Consider the following 15329-nt stretch of genomic DNA (forward strand, 5'->3'; position numbering starts at 1 on the left):
AGAATCCGCCTGCCAATGCAGGGGACATGGGTTCGATCCCTGGTCTGGGAAGATCCCACATGCCGCGGAGCAACTAAGCCCATGCACCACAACTACTGAGCCTGCGCTCCAGAGCCCGTGAGCCACAACTACTGAAACTGTGTGCCACAACTACTGAAGCCCATGCGCCTAGAGCCCGTGCTCCGCAACAAGAGAAGCCACCACAATGAGAAGCCTGCACACTGCAACCAAGAGTAGCCCCCGCTCGCTGTAACTAGAAAAAGCCCACACACAGCAATGAAGACCCAACACAGCCAAAAATAAATAAATAAATAAAATTGATTCTTAAAAAAAAAAAAGTTGCCATGTCTAGGGATCATAGTTTTCTGGAGGAGAGTTGGCAGGGAATAGACACTCTGCCTTCAGCTTCATACAATAAACACATATCAGGATACATGAAGGGTACAGGGCTATAGCTAACACATAATATCAATACAAAGAGATAAAGGACAGGATACTCAGGACATCTTCCATCGCAATTACCAAAAAACGAAGACAAGTTTGCAATTCTCAAGCAGACAGCCACTAAACACAGTTAAATATAATTCAGGGTAGATTATTTTTAAATACCATAAGATTATGGACTCTGTAATATTCAAGAAAAAGACTACAGAATCAAACACATAATTGTAAAATGTTATGCTAAAAAGACTGACATCTAGTGATCTACTTATGTTCTTTGTTTAGATGAAGAAAATCTTCTAAGACAATTGATAAACTACTGCTCTTGAAATCGTGGGTCTTTCCATTCTAGAAACAGGAATTGATAGGAGGTGTTAGTGGGTAGATGACTGATGGGTAGAGAAAGAATAAGGAAAGATGTTTCTAGGTTCTCATTGGTAAGGGAACAGGAAGGATAGGCACACTGGCTTTGCATGTATAGTAGTTACAAGACCCACTTTGCCTGGCCTCCAGAGGATACCAGAAGAATTTCTATCCTTACTCTTTTAGACTTTTCCCTTTTACTATGGGATACCCAAAAAGTTATGGGTCTGTATTTTTCTGAGTATAAAGTCATGAAACTGGAGTAGGTAATGAGGTACTTGGCTAATGGCACTGACTAGAACTCCAGTAAAACAACATTTCAGATGAGGACAATCTGATAAAAGCTTTCTGACTACCTCTACTCTTAGGTTTAATTCTAACGTATGCAAAATTGGCAGAGCTCAGCAACAGAGAAAAAGTGCATGTTACTTTGAACAAAGGTCATCATGGGAGCATGCACTATGATGAGATTTGAAATTTGTCATCTCGTGACTAAATTTATGTTCAGCAAAGAAAAAAATTCTGAAGGAAACTATTAATAAACAATGAGATTTTTAATCAGAGGAAAATCAATAATATTTAGTAGCAAGATTTCGTCAGGAAGAAATACAATTACAGTCTGGCATGCTGTTTATTTTAGCTTTTACAACAAAGCGAGGAATCTGAGGAGAATTTCACAACCATTGACTTATATAGTCTCCAATTCTAAAAACGGTTTATAGTAATTTGGCAGTACGTTCAACATGCATCAAATACTTTGTATTATTCAATAACTAAGACACTGCATCATTTTCTTCATGGTTCACAATCATATATTCATCCCCTTTCACTTGAAAAAGTCCATTAATATCAAGGTACAAGGATCTTGGACAAAAATCAAGGAAAATACCCCCCCTGACATCTTTACTAATGTGCAGCCCACGATTTTTGTTCTGACGAGTATACACTTAAGAGTAATTCTCACTTGAATAATTGTAGAGAAAGCAAACCAGAAATTCTCAATCTATTGCCAACAGGACAGGTTACTGGGTTAGACTTTAGGGTACACACACTTACCCGACATGCGTATAGAGAGGGGCTGTCTGTTCTGAAGCATAACTCGTATTAAGATGGTGGGACTTTTGTTTATTTCATACTACCAGTGAATAGGAAGTTGGTATTGTTAAGGCCTCAGGAATTTTCCTTTAAGGTCAGCAATCTATTAAACATGACCTTGGTAAACCAAGTAGATCTCAAGGCGTTGGCTTGAGGAAGTATTTCTAAGGCTTGAAAGTTCTGAGAGGGGCCTTCCCTTTTTGGGTAGCACACTCATTTCTTCAAGACTTTCTTAGGATGAGGCTTGAAGGGGTATTAGTCAATCTGTATTATATAAAATAAAAAAGATTGTTTTTCATAGTCACGCTATGTACTTCAAATAGTAATTCAAACCTACCCTCTATTTAAAAAAAATAAGGAAAATCATACCAAAATATTTATCTGTAAAAAGAACTTCATGTTTCTAAAGAAACTACCACCAAGGTTATCTTGATACCACTAAGGCAATGTTTGATTTGATCATTTACCCATCACTCATTCAGGGACCTTGAAGCAAGCATGATAGAACTGTAAGATGTGAACTAGGAACATTACATTTAGCGCCATTAAATTTAGGCTAAATATGGGCAACTTCTCCACCATTACAGAGAATCACCTGGAGCAAATATTTAAGATTCATAAAAGAAATATTTCCTTTATAAAGTAATTAGAATTGTAACCAGATGCATGATTCAAGTTAGAAAACCAAATGGATCCCCAAAGAGTTGAAATAGTTTCATCACATAACTGTTTTACTTGATTCTGATTTTTTTTTTAAAGTACTTGTAATTACTCCTATACTATACTCCCCAAACAGGTTTTAGAAGGTACAAGGTAGAAATTGTAATGATTTATTGCTGTGTATCTTCAGGCAGCAGTCTCTGTCAGAGGCTCGGGGAAGGTTCTCTTGCTTCTTCTAGCTTTCTGAGGATCCACTGTTGTGGGGAAATGAAGCAACATTTACTTAACTTCAATGAACTTGCAATGACAAAATATAATGAATGAAAATCTAGAAGCTGTCTTTCCAGTTTAGTTAGGAGTATACTGCTATAGCCAATAATTAAATTCTCTATGCAGGAGAGATCATTCACTGACTTAAATGGCCCAGATGACTCAGGGACAATGGTACTGGGTTTGATTTAACAGTAGTAATAATGTTTTTCTAAGGTCTTTGGACTTAGATGTTCATCTTCAGAATAAGCAAAGTAAAATGAAGCATCCTGACAGAGAAGGGTAATTTAACAGCTGGATTGAATAACTCTGGCATAGTGTGAAAATCATCTATGTAGAATTCCTTTCAACCTATGCCAATTCTGTATCACAAACCTTCACGATTCCATGTATTGGATTCTACTGATTGAGTAGGAATAAGTACATATAATTCTACAGTGGGTAGCAGCATAGTAACATTCTTGAGCATATTAGGTGCTTTTATGATACATTTTTCTAATTTGAAAGGATCTGAAATCACAAAATTAAACTGCAAATGAAGTGTAAACCTTTTTGTCAATAATGTCTATTATCATTAGGCCTGCATGACAAATAAAAGCCATGGAGGTGATACTCGTGTTATCCCATTATGAAAAGCTTAAGCAAAGATATTTGTGCTTTTTTACTTAAGAAGAACCTAGTGAAAATAGCTCTAAGATAAGCAGAGAAAGAGAAATGGACTCAGTAGCCTTTTCTGGATGTTTCTGGCAGAGCAGGAGGATTAAAAAGAAACCTTCTGGGATAAAATAACACAGTGACAGAGATTAAATGGAAAACTTATTACAGAGAAACTGAAGGTAATGTCCTTCAGCAGCACAAAGAAGATGGCCTGAAAGTCGTGCTGTCATCATGCTCTACTGTTTCCCTGTTCCAGGCAACATGCATATTGAGGGTGTAGTAACTTTATCCCTCTTTCTTTGTAACTTGGCCTCCTTTCAGTTTTCTACTGTTAATATGTCAGTGTTACCTTATAACCCAATGTCTAGATAGAAAATTGCACAGCACATGCTAAATGGTCCAAGGTACATGTGTATGGGTGGGAGAGGTTTCTGGTTTGAGCTCCAGATGTGAGAAGTGAACTGGTAAATAATCATAACCAGCCAGGACCAACACAGAGAGGTCGAGAGGCCCAGGGATTCAGTAAAGAACCCATGTGTTCTTATTGTAAGTTTCACGACAGAGTGAGTATACTTCAGTATCAGGAATAGTGTCTTAGTTGTGACCAACGAGGTAGATAATCAATTCATAGTCTTCCTTTTCTTGACAGTGCACTTCCTTATAATTGCCATAATCCCTAAAGTATGTATAGTGCTTTTCAGTTCACATAATTCACATTTTGAGGAAGCTGAGGTTAACTGACTTCCCCAAGGTCCTACAGTCAAGAAGGAACAGAACCAGTATTTAAACCCAGATTTTCTAACCACAGGCATGGCTCTTTTTCCCTTGTGCCAGGCTACAGTAATTAAAGAAAAAAAATCCCTATAGCTATACAGTAGAGAAATAAACAATGTGGGGCTATACTTTTCCTGTTGGAGCTGGTAGATTAGCATTAGAGTGCATTAATTTCTTTCATTTGTTGGCTTTTTTTGGCAAAGTATTACAGTTAGGATTTAAAATAAGAGAACAATTTGATTTCAAAGACAAGTAGGTGTGTTGAATTCAATCTAATGAAAAAATAATTTGTGGAAAATATTATCTAGTTACATATATTAAAACTGTCAAAATGCAAACATAAAATTAAAAAACAAACACAACTTATCTGTCTTAAAGAATAATGCAACTTACATGGCTTTGAAATGAGAAGCTGCTATCTGTTTAACCAAAAGATTGACTATATTTACCCTTGCATCCTCTGGAGTCTTGAAGTTAATTATTTTTCCAAACTCTTTGGCATGGAATACAGACTTCACCCGCTCCTATAAATAGAATAAGTAGCTTCATTAACATGGGAATCTAGTTGTAGAAATACCATAAAGAAATGCCACCAAAAAAAAGCCAAGAATGAGAAATCAAGAAGAATCAAACACAAATGGAAAAAAAAAGACTAAATTCGAAGCCATCCGTTATCACTAAACCTAAGATAAAAAGCTTTAGGTGACATTTCAGTTGCTAAAGCCGTCAAGGGTTGATGCAGAGGATGGGAAGGAGATCAATCTAGAAGCAGTACCACTGTTTTCCCTCTCCAAATAATGTCTCAGATAGTTCCTGATATCTGGCTATGGCCTCATGATAAATTCAGCTCAAAAATAATGTACACATGTATGTCTGCATACATATACACGTGTTGTATAGGTATGTATGTGTGTGTATGTATGTGTTTATATATGTAACTTCTGACATTTTAAACCAATAAGAATGCAATAAGAATGTAGCTTCAGAATCAAAGAAATCAGGGTGGGTCTTAGATTCTATACGATTGTCCTCCACTTTTTGGTTTTTTTTTTTGGCGGTACGCGGGCCTCTCACTGTTGTGGCCCCTCCTGTTGCAGAGCAAAGGCTCCGGACGCGCAGGCTCAGCAGCCATGGCTCACGGGCCCAGCCGCTCCGCGGCATGTGGGATCTTCCTGGAGCAGGGCACGAACCCGTGTCCCCTGCATCAGCAGGCGGACTCTCAACCACTGCGCCACCAGGGAAGCCCTGTCCTCCATTTTTTAAACTCCTTTGATATTCTGTTGTGTTTGTGGGAGGAGAACTACCTAAAGGTGGATATTAAGCATTAGAGGGGCAAATAGAATAGGATTATCGAGGAGGAGTGTGGTGATTACTTCTATTAACCATGAGTAATAAGGACACAGAGGAAGCAATATTTTACTAGTCTAACAATCTCTATAAGTAATTCAACTAACCATGCATATACAGACTCCAGAAGAAATCAGATTATTAAAAAAAAAAAGTATGATTGCTGATATAAGGTCGCAAGGGAAAGGTGAAAGGGGAAGAAATGAAGGAGGTAAGAAGTTTATCCTTGGAGATAAAAAAGCCAGGAAATGCAATATGGGCTACAGCAGAGCCTAACAGCTACTACTATCCATCATTTCATATATGGCCACAGGGTTATTCATTTTCTGAGTGAATCAGAGAAATTCTCAATGGGTAAGTTGGTCTAAGATCCTCAAAAACTAACATCCAGTCTCCTTAAGAGCTGCCCCATGTCTTTGGAATGAATGGTAAGATTGGATAAATGGTCTTCACTAGTTAAGCACAAGGCCTAGGGACAGTTCTGTTCTATAGGCTAGTCTAGAAGAAATCTGTTGTCTCTGCCTGTCTGCATCCAATGCCCCTTCTTCCAGTAACAATTTCTTGAATGTTCTTTGGGTAATTATTTTTCACCCTCTTTCACTCCCAAAACTTCATATAGAGCTGACCCTTCCTTCTTGGTAGCACCACAATGATCCTGTGACCCTCACCTGGCCAACTGGCCCATTCCAGCCCCTGACTAAAGTGACTGGCTCAGGAACAAGGAAGTGACCAAAGGTGGCCCAGTGAGACCCAGTGAGAAGCTTTCATTCTGCTGAGCTAGTAGGATATGAGCCTGGAACTTCTGCTGGCCATAGTGTCACCAAACGATAGCCTGCTTGAGAATGAAGCCAAACTGAAGAAAGCAGAACCTAGAGATGAGGGCAGCAAAGATGGACAAAATGAAGGAGGAGAGGAAGGGTGTGAGAATAAATACTAAAGACATCATTTGAGCATAATTAAGCTACAATATATAGACTTGGATTTTTCAGTTATATGAGCCAATTAAATCCCTCAAAATCAAACCAAACAAAAATAACAGTAAACAAAACTAACTTGGGCTGAGTCACATATTTCTGATTAATATAGCCAGTGCCAAAGCGGCCCTTTTCACATAGGTGTCTGGTCAAATACTGTGAGGCCAAATATATTATCTTTTATTTCTCTGTGTCACCTACGGTACCTAGTGCAATCATTACAACTTACAATGGATATAGAGACTCTGATGATTTACCAAATGACTAGCAATTTGCTGTATTTTATATCAACATCCAAATACCAAGTACTGTTCTAGCTGCTAGAAATCAGAGTGAGAAATGGCCTCCGCATTCAAGAAGATTATAACTGAATTAGGAAGATAATATCTATAAAAAGAGAAAGAACTACCAATAATGGGCTGTTAGAGCGAGAACTTTTCAAGTGTCCATCAGCAAGATTTTCAGGGAAAAAAATTCTGTAGGCAACTGCTAGGGATTCTGAGGTGTACAAATATCTCACTTTAGTGCCTTGGATAGCAGTGGGAAAGCTGCGGTTCTGTTACTGAGTATAAAATGAGGGCCCAGTAACGTTGTGGTCCATGTAAGAGCACATAAGGTAGCACATTTTTTCTTGGCCTAGCTTTCTTTTCTTTAAGCTTGAGTAAGACAGCAGGTGTAAAGAAAAACCATACAAAGACCAAGCAACATGTAAAAAAGAGGGAGAAACATTACAAAAGTAAAGACTATTTTAATGTGTTGTTTTCAGTTCCAAGTTTTCAAAAAAATCTATTCAACATACCTTTGCTTCGATGCGCAACCTTCTCTCGTGAACAATGAATGGCTCTTTGGTAAACTCATCAAAACTATACTGCCACTCACATGTAAGCTGTCCAAACGTTCCTTTTGTTACAAACAACACACCACTCAGAAAAAGAAAGAAAGAAACCACTTTAAAAACTGAAGCACTTATATTCAATAATATAATAATAATAATAGCAGGATACACATTCTTTGCAAGGGCACATAGAACATTCACCAGAAAAGACTATATTCTGGGTCATAAAAAACATTAATGAATTTAAGAGAACTGAAATCATGCAAAGTATATTCTCAGATCATAATGAAATTAAACTAGAAAACAAGTAATGGAAAGATAACAAGAATACTTCCAAATGCTTACTTAAAAGCATACTTCTAAAAAAAAATCCACGGGTCAAAGAATCTCAAAGGAAATTAGAAAATAGTTTGAACTGAACGAGAATGAAAACATAAAATTTATGTAGCAACGTTTAGTGGGAAATGTATAGCACAACATACTTATCTTAGAAAACATAAAGTACTTATAAAGTAAAATGTATAAGGAATGTTTTTAAGAAATAGGAAAAATGTAGAGAACCAGCTACCAAGCAATATTTTGGAGAACCTTCATGTAATTAATGCTTTAGAACAAAATGCTTTTAAGGCTCCATGTAATATATTTACCAACCTGTATCAGAAAGAGGTTTTTAAAATTAATTCTTGTTTTCCCCCCATTTTGAGGAAGGAAATCAAGAGATGAAAATTCATTCTGTCTATAATAATTCTATTTAATTCTTCCTTCAAAGGTCTTTCTTCCCCAAATCTTCTTTCTGGTTGAAACATCAATTGTAGGTACAACCAGAGGTTTCTTTAAGTGACGTATACTTTAAGTTAAGGGACTAAATTAAAGTAACAGCTGGCACCTGGCTAGAATGGAAAAGGAGAAAGCTAATTAAGATTTCTTTCTTTCATCTCAATCTTCTGCCTCTGATCCCCTCTTTCACCAATCTTGGATTATAGGGGCTGCTGGAACAAACCTACTGGTCTTCCAGTACATCTTCAACCATGTGAAAAATCAAAGATAGGCTAATCTTATTTCAGGCGCCTAGTACTCCCTCTCCTGATTAAAAGATTCTTTATCTTCAAGTGCAAAATTTGGAAAGAAAGGACCTCCTAAGTATAAATATCATCTTTCAATCAACTACAACTAGCTTACTACATGTACTCTGTCAAGGTTTATGTGACCTCATTTAAAGAGGTCTACTATGTTGAGAAGAAAGTAATTTCTAAAATGCTGCAATGGACTTCCCTGGTGGCGCAGTGGTTAAGAATCCGCCTGCCAATGCAGGGGATACAGGTTCGATCCCTGGTTCGGGAAGATCCCACATGCCATGGAGCAACTAAGTCCATGCACCACAACTACTGAGCCTGTGCTCTAGAGCCCGCAAGCCACAACTACTGAAGCCAACGTGCCTAGAGCCCATGCTCCACAACAAGAGAAGCCACCGCAATGAGAAGCCCGCACACCGCAATGAAGAGTAGCCCCCACCTGCCACAACTAGAGAAAGCCCACGCACAGCAACGAAAAACCATCGCAGCCAAAAGAAAAGAAAATGTTGCAAGATCTGGAAATAATAAACTTTGCAACTGACTCTTGTTTAACTCTGATGAGTCACCCTTCCCTCAGTCAATGGGGAGAAGGGTTAATAAAACATGAGTGAATGCTGCTATGAAGAAAAATGACTGTTGAAGCATTGTCTGTAAGTATAAAAGTTCAGAAACAACTTAGACGTGCATTATAGCACATACTTCTGAATGAATACCAGGCAGTCATTTACAAATTAAGAAAGATCTCCATATGCTAACATGGAATACTCTTTAAGACATAGATCTTGGGACTTCCCTGGTGGTGCAGCGGTTAAGAATCCGCCTGCCAATGCAGGGGACATGGGTTCAAGTCCTAGTCCAGGAAGATCCCACGTGCCACGGAGCAACTAAGCCCGTGTGCCACAACTACTGAGCCTGCGCGCTACAACTACTGAGCCTGCATGCCACAACTACTGAAGCCCGCGTGCCTAGAGCTCGTGCTCTGCAACAAAGAGAAGCCAACACAATAAGAAGCCCGCGCACTGCATCGAAGAGTAGCCCCCACTCGCCGCAACTAGAGAAAGCCTGTGTGCAGCAACGAAAACCCAATGCAGCCAAAAATAAATAAATAAATAGATAAATAAATAAATAAAAAGACATAGATCTTAAGTAAAAAATTAAGGTACAGAATGGTGTTAAAATAGATTCCTATTTACATTAAAATATGTATGTGTATGCCTTTATAGGCAGGTGTATGCTTTGATAGCATGTTTGCTTGCATAGGCATAGAATATTTCAAAGATACAAAAGTAGTTGTCTCTAGGAAGGGGAAAAGAGGGACTGGTATCTGAGATGGAATGAATACTGGCTTTCACATCTATACCTTCTAATACTGTGTGAGTTTTCTATATTTTATGTTACTTTTTAAACAAGAAAATTAAGATAGTGCTATAAATTTGGGGCTCAGAAATTATTAGGATTAAAAACATTAAAAATGATTGCTAAGTTCAATAGTCAACTCGAACCAACAAGATGCTTATATAAGTTTACCTTTTTGGCAGTGAACAAAGCCACACAGCTTAATTAGCCACTCCTTTCTATTCAGCCATAATCTCTCCTCCTCAGCCACAGTTTCACTCTGCATCATCCAGAAATCCACCCTACTACTGCACTTGCTTATTCTTTTCCGTGGTTTCATAATAATACTTCCTGCAAACACTTGCCCCTCCGAGGCTATGCCACTGTGTATTTTTACATGTATCCGTCTACTGTCTACAGGTTTATTTGAAGATTTGGCTGTAGTTGGGAGTATCCCCCAAAAAACTAATGTCTCCAGTGGTATATCTACTTATGTGAGTGAATCTCTATATATTCTAATGATTAGATACCACCAGAAGACTACTGACTTCTGGGGCAACCTGAAATTGCATACTTTTTCAGAGAGGGGGAAGGAATGGTATTGCCTACACTTGAGAGGATAGTTTTACAGGAATTTCTCTATCCATTTAGTTGGTTGAAACAAATGCTAAAATATTTAATTTAAAATTATGTTTGTGCATGGTTATGCATTTATCTGTATGCGTACAAAGTTTTAGGCACGAGGCTTGTAGAGCTAGAGAACCATAATTAGTATGAATCAGTGTTAAATATGTGGAACAAGATGTGAATAAAAACTGCTTCACTTCATGGGTGGCTATCAGTTAACCCCTTATCAAATTATATTAGAGAAAGAAAGTTACCTTTTGGTTATCATTAACATGTCTGTTTTATTGATCATGACATGGGTAAAATATTTGTATTTTGCAAATCTTCCATTTTCCATGACCTAAAAAAAAAGGTGAGAGTGAGAAAATTGATAATATCCTATTCTAATACAAGTAATGCCTTACTGATCCTCTAAAAACCTTTCTCAAGGGGGCAAATCGTTAGCACACTTACACAGTAAACATATTGTCAGAAAGTTGAATATTCAAAAAATCACTTCTGCTTCCTTTTTAAAAGCACCTATTTGTACTGCTTTATTCAAGATTACTCAATTGCAGCTATACCAGTGTTTAATGCTAGATTTTTAGAAGATACTGTTATTTTACAAAGTTTAAGTGGAACCTACTGAAGTTACTATTAAACCATCACATTCATTTTGTCTTGGAAAACAGATTAGTATTTGATCATACCTGTACAAAAACACATGTAAACACTAACACATACTTAAACATATGCATCACATAAATTACTATTAGCTCCCACCTTGCCTCTTCCCTGGAATTTCCATTATCTGCCTTACAAACATGCTTTTCTTTGCTAATTTCACAATTCATTCAAAATTAAGGAGCAGACCGTTTCTGGACAAACAGGAAACCCGAGGACCAGCATATGCAATAGCCTTTATTTATCTTTAAGACTGCTGAAACACTATCCATGACATGATCAACAATTCTTTGTCTCAAAAAATATAAAGTTAACTACATAAGCAAAATAGGCTTTTTAAAATCTGTTCTCAATACCATTTGCTCTGAGGATGGAGTTACTCTGGCTATTTAAAATATATAGCAGGCTAGACTATTATTTTTTAAAGGCAAGCAATGTAACTGCGACTAAGATACATCAAAAATTTAGCCAAAAATGTTAGATCTCTTGAAGAAATTCCAAAAGAGAATATAAAGATTCTGGAAAATTGTGTTCCATGAGGCTATATCAAAAAACTAAAATTATGTAATTTAGAAGAAAACTAACAAGTGACTTCATAATAAGGTTGCTTTAGAAGGCTGATACAATAGACTTTTTATGGGAGACAGAAGTTAAAAAAAAACCCCAGCAGGATAAAACATACAAATTAACTGCATGGAAGAATTTTCTAACTTCAAAGATCCTAATATTGAGGAAAGAGTATCTTTACTATTTACTGTAGTGGGTGGGGCAATTAAACCCCAATTCCTGGAATTACAAATGAAAAAGGGACATAACCAGAGATTCAGAAGAAATTAATAAAAATTATTAACATATAAATTATGCAAATAAATTTGTAAAAGTAGGTAAAATGGGTCATGTTTTAAGAAATGATAAATTATTAACAGAAAGAAGCATCAAATATTGGAGAGGAAGAGTAGAAATTACTTTCAGATGACAGTATCTGGAAAACTCAAGTACACAAAATCCAGTAACTTTATTATATAAACAATAATCAGTTTGAAAAATGGAAGGAAAACAATCCTGCTTACAAGGGTAATAAAGATAAATATTTACACATAAGTTTAACAAATAACATGCAGAATTTGTATGTTAAAAGCTGTAACAGTCTACTGAGGGGAATAATGGAAAATTTGAAAATGGAAATCCATGTCTTATTATTTTTTTTTTTTTTTGCGGTACGCGGGCCTCTCACTGTTGTGGCCTCTCCCGTTGCAGAGCACAGGCTCCGGACGCGCAGGCTCAGCGGCCATGGCTCACGGGCCCAGCCGCTCCGCGGCATGTGGGATCTTCCCAGACCGGGGCACGAACCCGTGTCCCCTGCATTGGCAGGCGGACTCTCAACCACTGTGCCACCAGGGAAGCCCCATGTCTTATTCTTGAATATAAAAATTCATTATAATAAAGATGTTATTCCCCCACCCCATTTTTATACATACACACTGTGATCCCAAAATGATGTTTGTTCATTTGTTTTGGGGAGGGGGAAAAGTGATCTGACAATATTATAATGAAATTTATCTAGGAAAAAAAGTGATATTATCCAGTAAATTATGAAAAGAGAATGAGAACTACCCTAGCAGATATTAATACAATTTATAAAGTTGCAGGCGTGAAACAGTTTGATCCTAGTGGAAATTGTATACAGAATATCAATAGAAAGAATAGATTCCAGAAACTGACCAAAATGCAATAGGATTTTATAAAATCCTATATATCCAAACATAGGAATTTAAGAAATCAAGACAGCATTTCAAATTATTGGTCAAAACCATGCATTTTCAAGTAAATGGTGCTTCAAGCAACTTGCTGGCTAAAGCTAGATTCCTACTTCTCTCTCTCTTTTATTTTTTTCCTACTTCTCTCTTTACACCAAATTAATTCCACATGGATCACTGATTTAACTATACAAAATGAAACTACAGAAGTACTAGAATAAAATAACATTTTAATAATCAAAGTGAAGGGTTAAAAATAAAACACAGGGCTACCCTGGTGGCGCAGGGAACTAATGAATAGCATTAGTTAAACACTAATGAATAGCAAAACAGTAAGCAAATAAACAGAAATAAAACAAAAAATAAATTGGGAAAATATCTGTCAATACAGTGATATATAACTAATTTCATAACACACAGAATTCTAGTAATATGAATAAACCAATAGAAGAAAAATGAGTAAAATCTATAGGAAAATGTGTACAGGATATGAACAGGTAGTCTAGCAAAACACAAAATCTGACAATTAACATATGAGAAAATGTTCAATCTAACTCAAAATCAAGAAAATTCAAGTTAAATAAATGTATCCTTTGAGCCAGCAATTCCACTGCTATGATTTATCTTATGCAAAGATGTGAGAAGACATACTTATAGGAATCTTCATGGTTATATTGCGTTAAATGCAAAAAACCTAAATGTTCAGAAACAGGAGACTGTTTAATTATAGTATAGGCATACAATGGGACATTATGCATGAAAAAGAAACAATCCTGCTTACAAGGGTAATAAAAGGTAGATCTGGGACTTCCCTGGTGGCTCAGTGGTTAAGAATCCACTTGCTAATGCAAGGGACACGGGTTCTATCCCTAGTCTGGGAAGATCCCACATGCTGCAGAGCAACTAAGCCCGTGTGCCACAACTACTGAGCCTGCGCTCTAGTGCCCCCGAGCCACAGCTACTGAAGCCTGTGTGCCTACAGCCTGTGCTCCGCAACAAGAGAAGCCACAGCAACGAGAAGCCCGCGCACCGCAACGAAGAGTAGCCCCCGCTCGCCGCAACTAGAGAAAGCCCGCGTGCAGCAACGAAGACCCAACATAGCCAAAAATAAATAAATAAATTTATTTTTTTTAAAAATGTAGATCTGTGTGTACTGATACAGAAAGATGGGCAAGATATAACTGAAAATAAATTACTAATAATGAATTACTTACTTAATGAATAAATTACTAAGAATTTCTGAAAGTGTTGGTGGTAACACACCAAATCTGTTCACAGCATTTAACTCTGGGCTTGGGAAGGACAACGGTGGAGGTGGGGTTAGAAGTGAAGCTTTTATTTTTAACTTTACATCCTTTTGTTTCAGTTTTTTGGTACTGGAAAAGAAATTAGCTTGTAAGTATTTTCTTTTGTTCTATATGGCCAAGTTTTAAAATATAGAATACAAATGTTGATTTCCTTAAGAACATCACTACTACTAGAAGACAAGAGTCTATAAACCCCATTAATCGATTACAATCTTCAAATAACTTGAAAGTTAATGGTTCAATTCTAAGTAACTAACTTCTATTTCAATATTATGTTAAGTCTGGGTATTGCAGTTGAGTCTGCCTTTCATCACTTTCCACTTTTCAGACCCAATCTAATCCGTACATTTAAGAAATTAAACCACTTTTAATAGTCACAATAGCATCTGATATAAATAAAAGCTAAAAAAAAGTAACTCATGCAGTGCTTTCTGGAGTTCATCAAAAACCTTAAATGCAACACTTGAAACATGAATGGTCAATCTTTAAATAAACACATCAAAGATAACTCAATATACAGCAAAATTTTGCTAGTCAGTCTCCATTAAAACATGCGACTATGGAATAAGAACAGCATTAATGAGAAGAAGCTACAACTTCGAACTAAATCCTATAGAAGGATGGGAGAGAATGTGATAGCTTATCAGCCATCATCTTCCATCATGCTGTAAAGAATCTACAAATGTCATGCCTTTGGTCACAATTTCCTGCCAAATTATTTGACTCTGTAAATTCACTACATATGAAGCTTTATACTTTTCAAAACATCATTTGTAGTATTTTGAAAACCTGGAATTTTAGACCTCAAGGAATATTATTGTTCATCCAAACTAATCTCTTCCTTTTACACATGAAGAAATCGAGGATCATTTAAGTGTCTTTCCCATCTAATCTTCACAACAACCTTGTGTTATTAGATTAAGATTACATTTAAGTGACTTGCTTGGGGTCATATTGTCAGTTGCAAAACTGGGCTCAAAAAAGTGGTTTCTTCACTTCTAATTCCAGTGCTTTTCACTACACCATGATAGTATCAGTCACATGTTTCCATGGTACCTCAAAAATGTCTTCAATATCCCTGGATGCTGCTGAGGAAGGCTGCTAAAGCTGCTCAGGCTGGCTTAACTTTTTTAGGTTAAAAGTGTTCAAAT

The 15329-nt window shown here is 36.8% G+C and overlaps 1 protein-coding gene across 3 annotated transcripts in view; it reads right to left on the reverse strand.

The window, feature by feature from the left end:
• Positions 1-1339: 1339 nt before the first annotated feature.
• The window catches only part of VPS13A (vacuolar protein sorting 13 homolog A), a 237088-nt gene continuing 223098 nt past the window's right edge, over positions 1340-15329 (reverse strand). For 2 of the 3 annotated variants that reach the window (XM_067744120.1, XM_067744119.1), the window contains exons 69-72: positions 10706-10791; positions 7381-7504; positions 4710-4784; positions 1340-2813 (exon numbers count right to left, since the gene is read on the reverse strand). In XM_067744120.1, the coding sequence (XP_067600221.1) occupies positions 2763-2813; positions 4710-4784; positions 7381-7504; positions 10706-10791 (336 nt within the window). In that variant the 3' untranslated portion in view covers positions 1340-2762. Of the gene's footprint in view, positions 2814-4709; positions 4785-7380; positions 7505-10705; positions 10792-15329 lie in introns of those variants that run through there. The other variant, XR_010944991.1, reaches the window with a different exon arrangement.

This window comes from Pseudorca crassidens, chromosome 7, assembly GCF_039906515.1.
Source record: "Pseudorca crassidens isolate mPseCra1 chromosome 7, mPseCra1.hap1, whole genome shotgun sequence".
In the NCBI taxonomy this organism is placed as follows: domain Eukaryota; kingdom Metazoa; phylum Chordata; class Mammalia; order Artiodactyla; family Delphinidae; genus Pseudorca; species Pseudorca crassidens.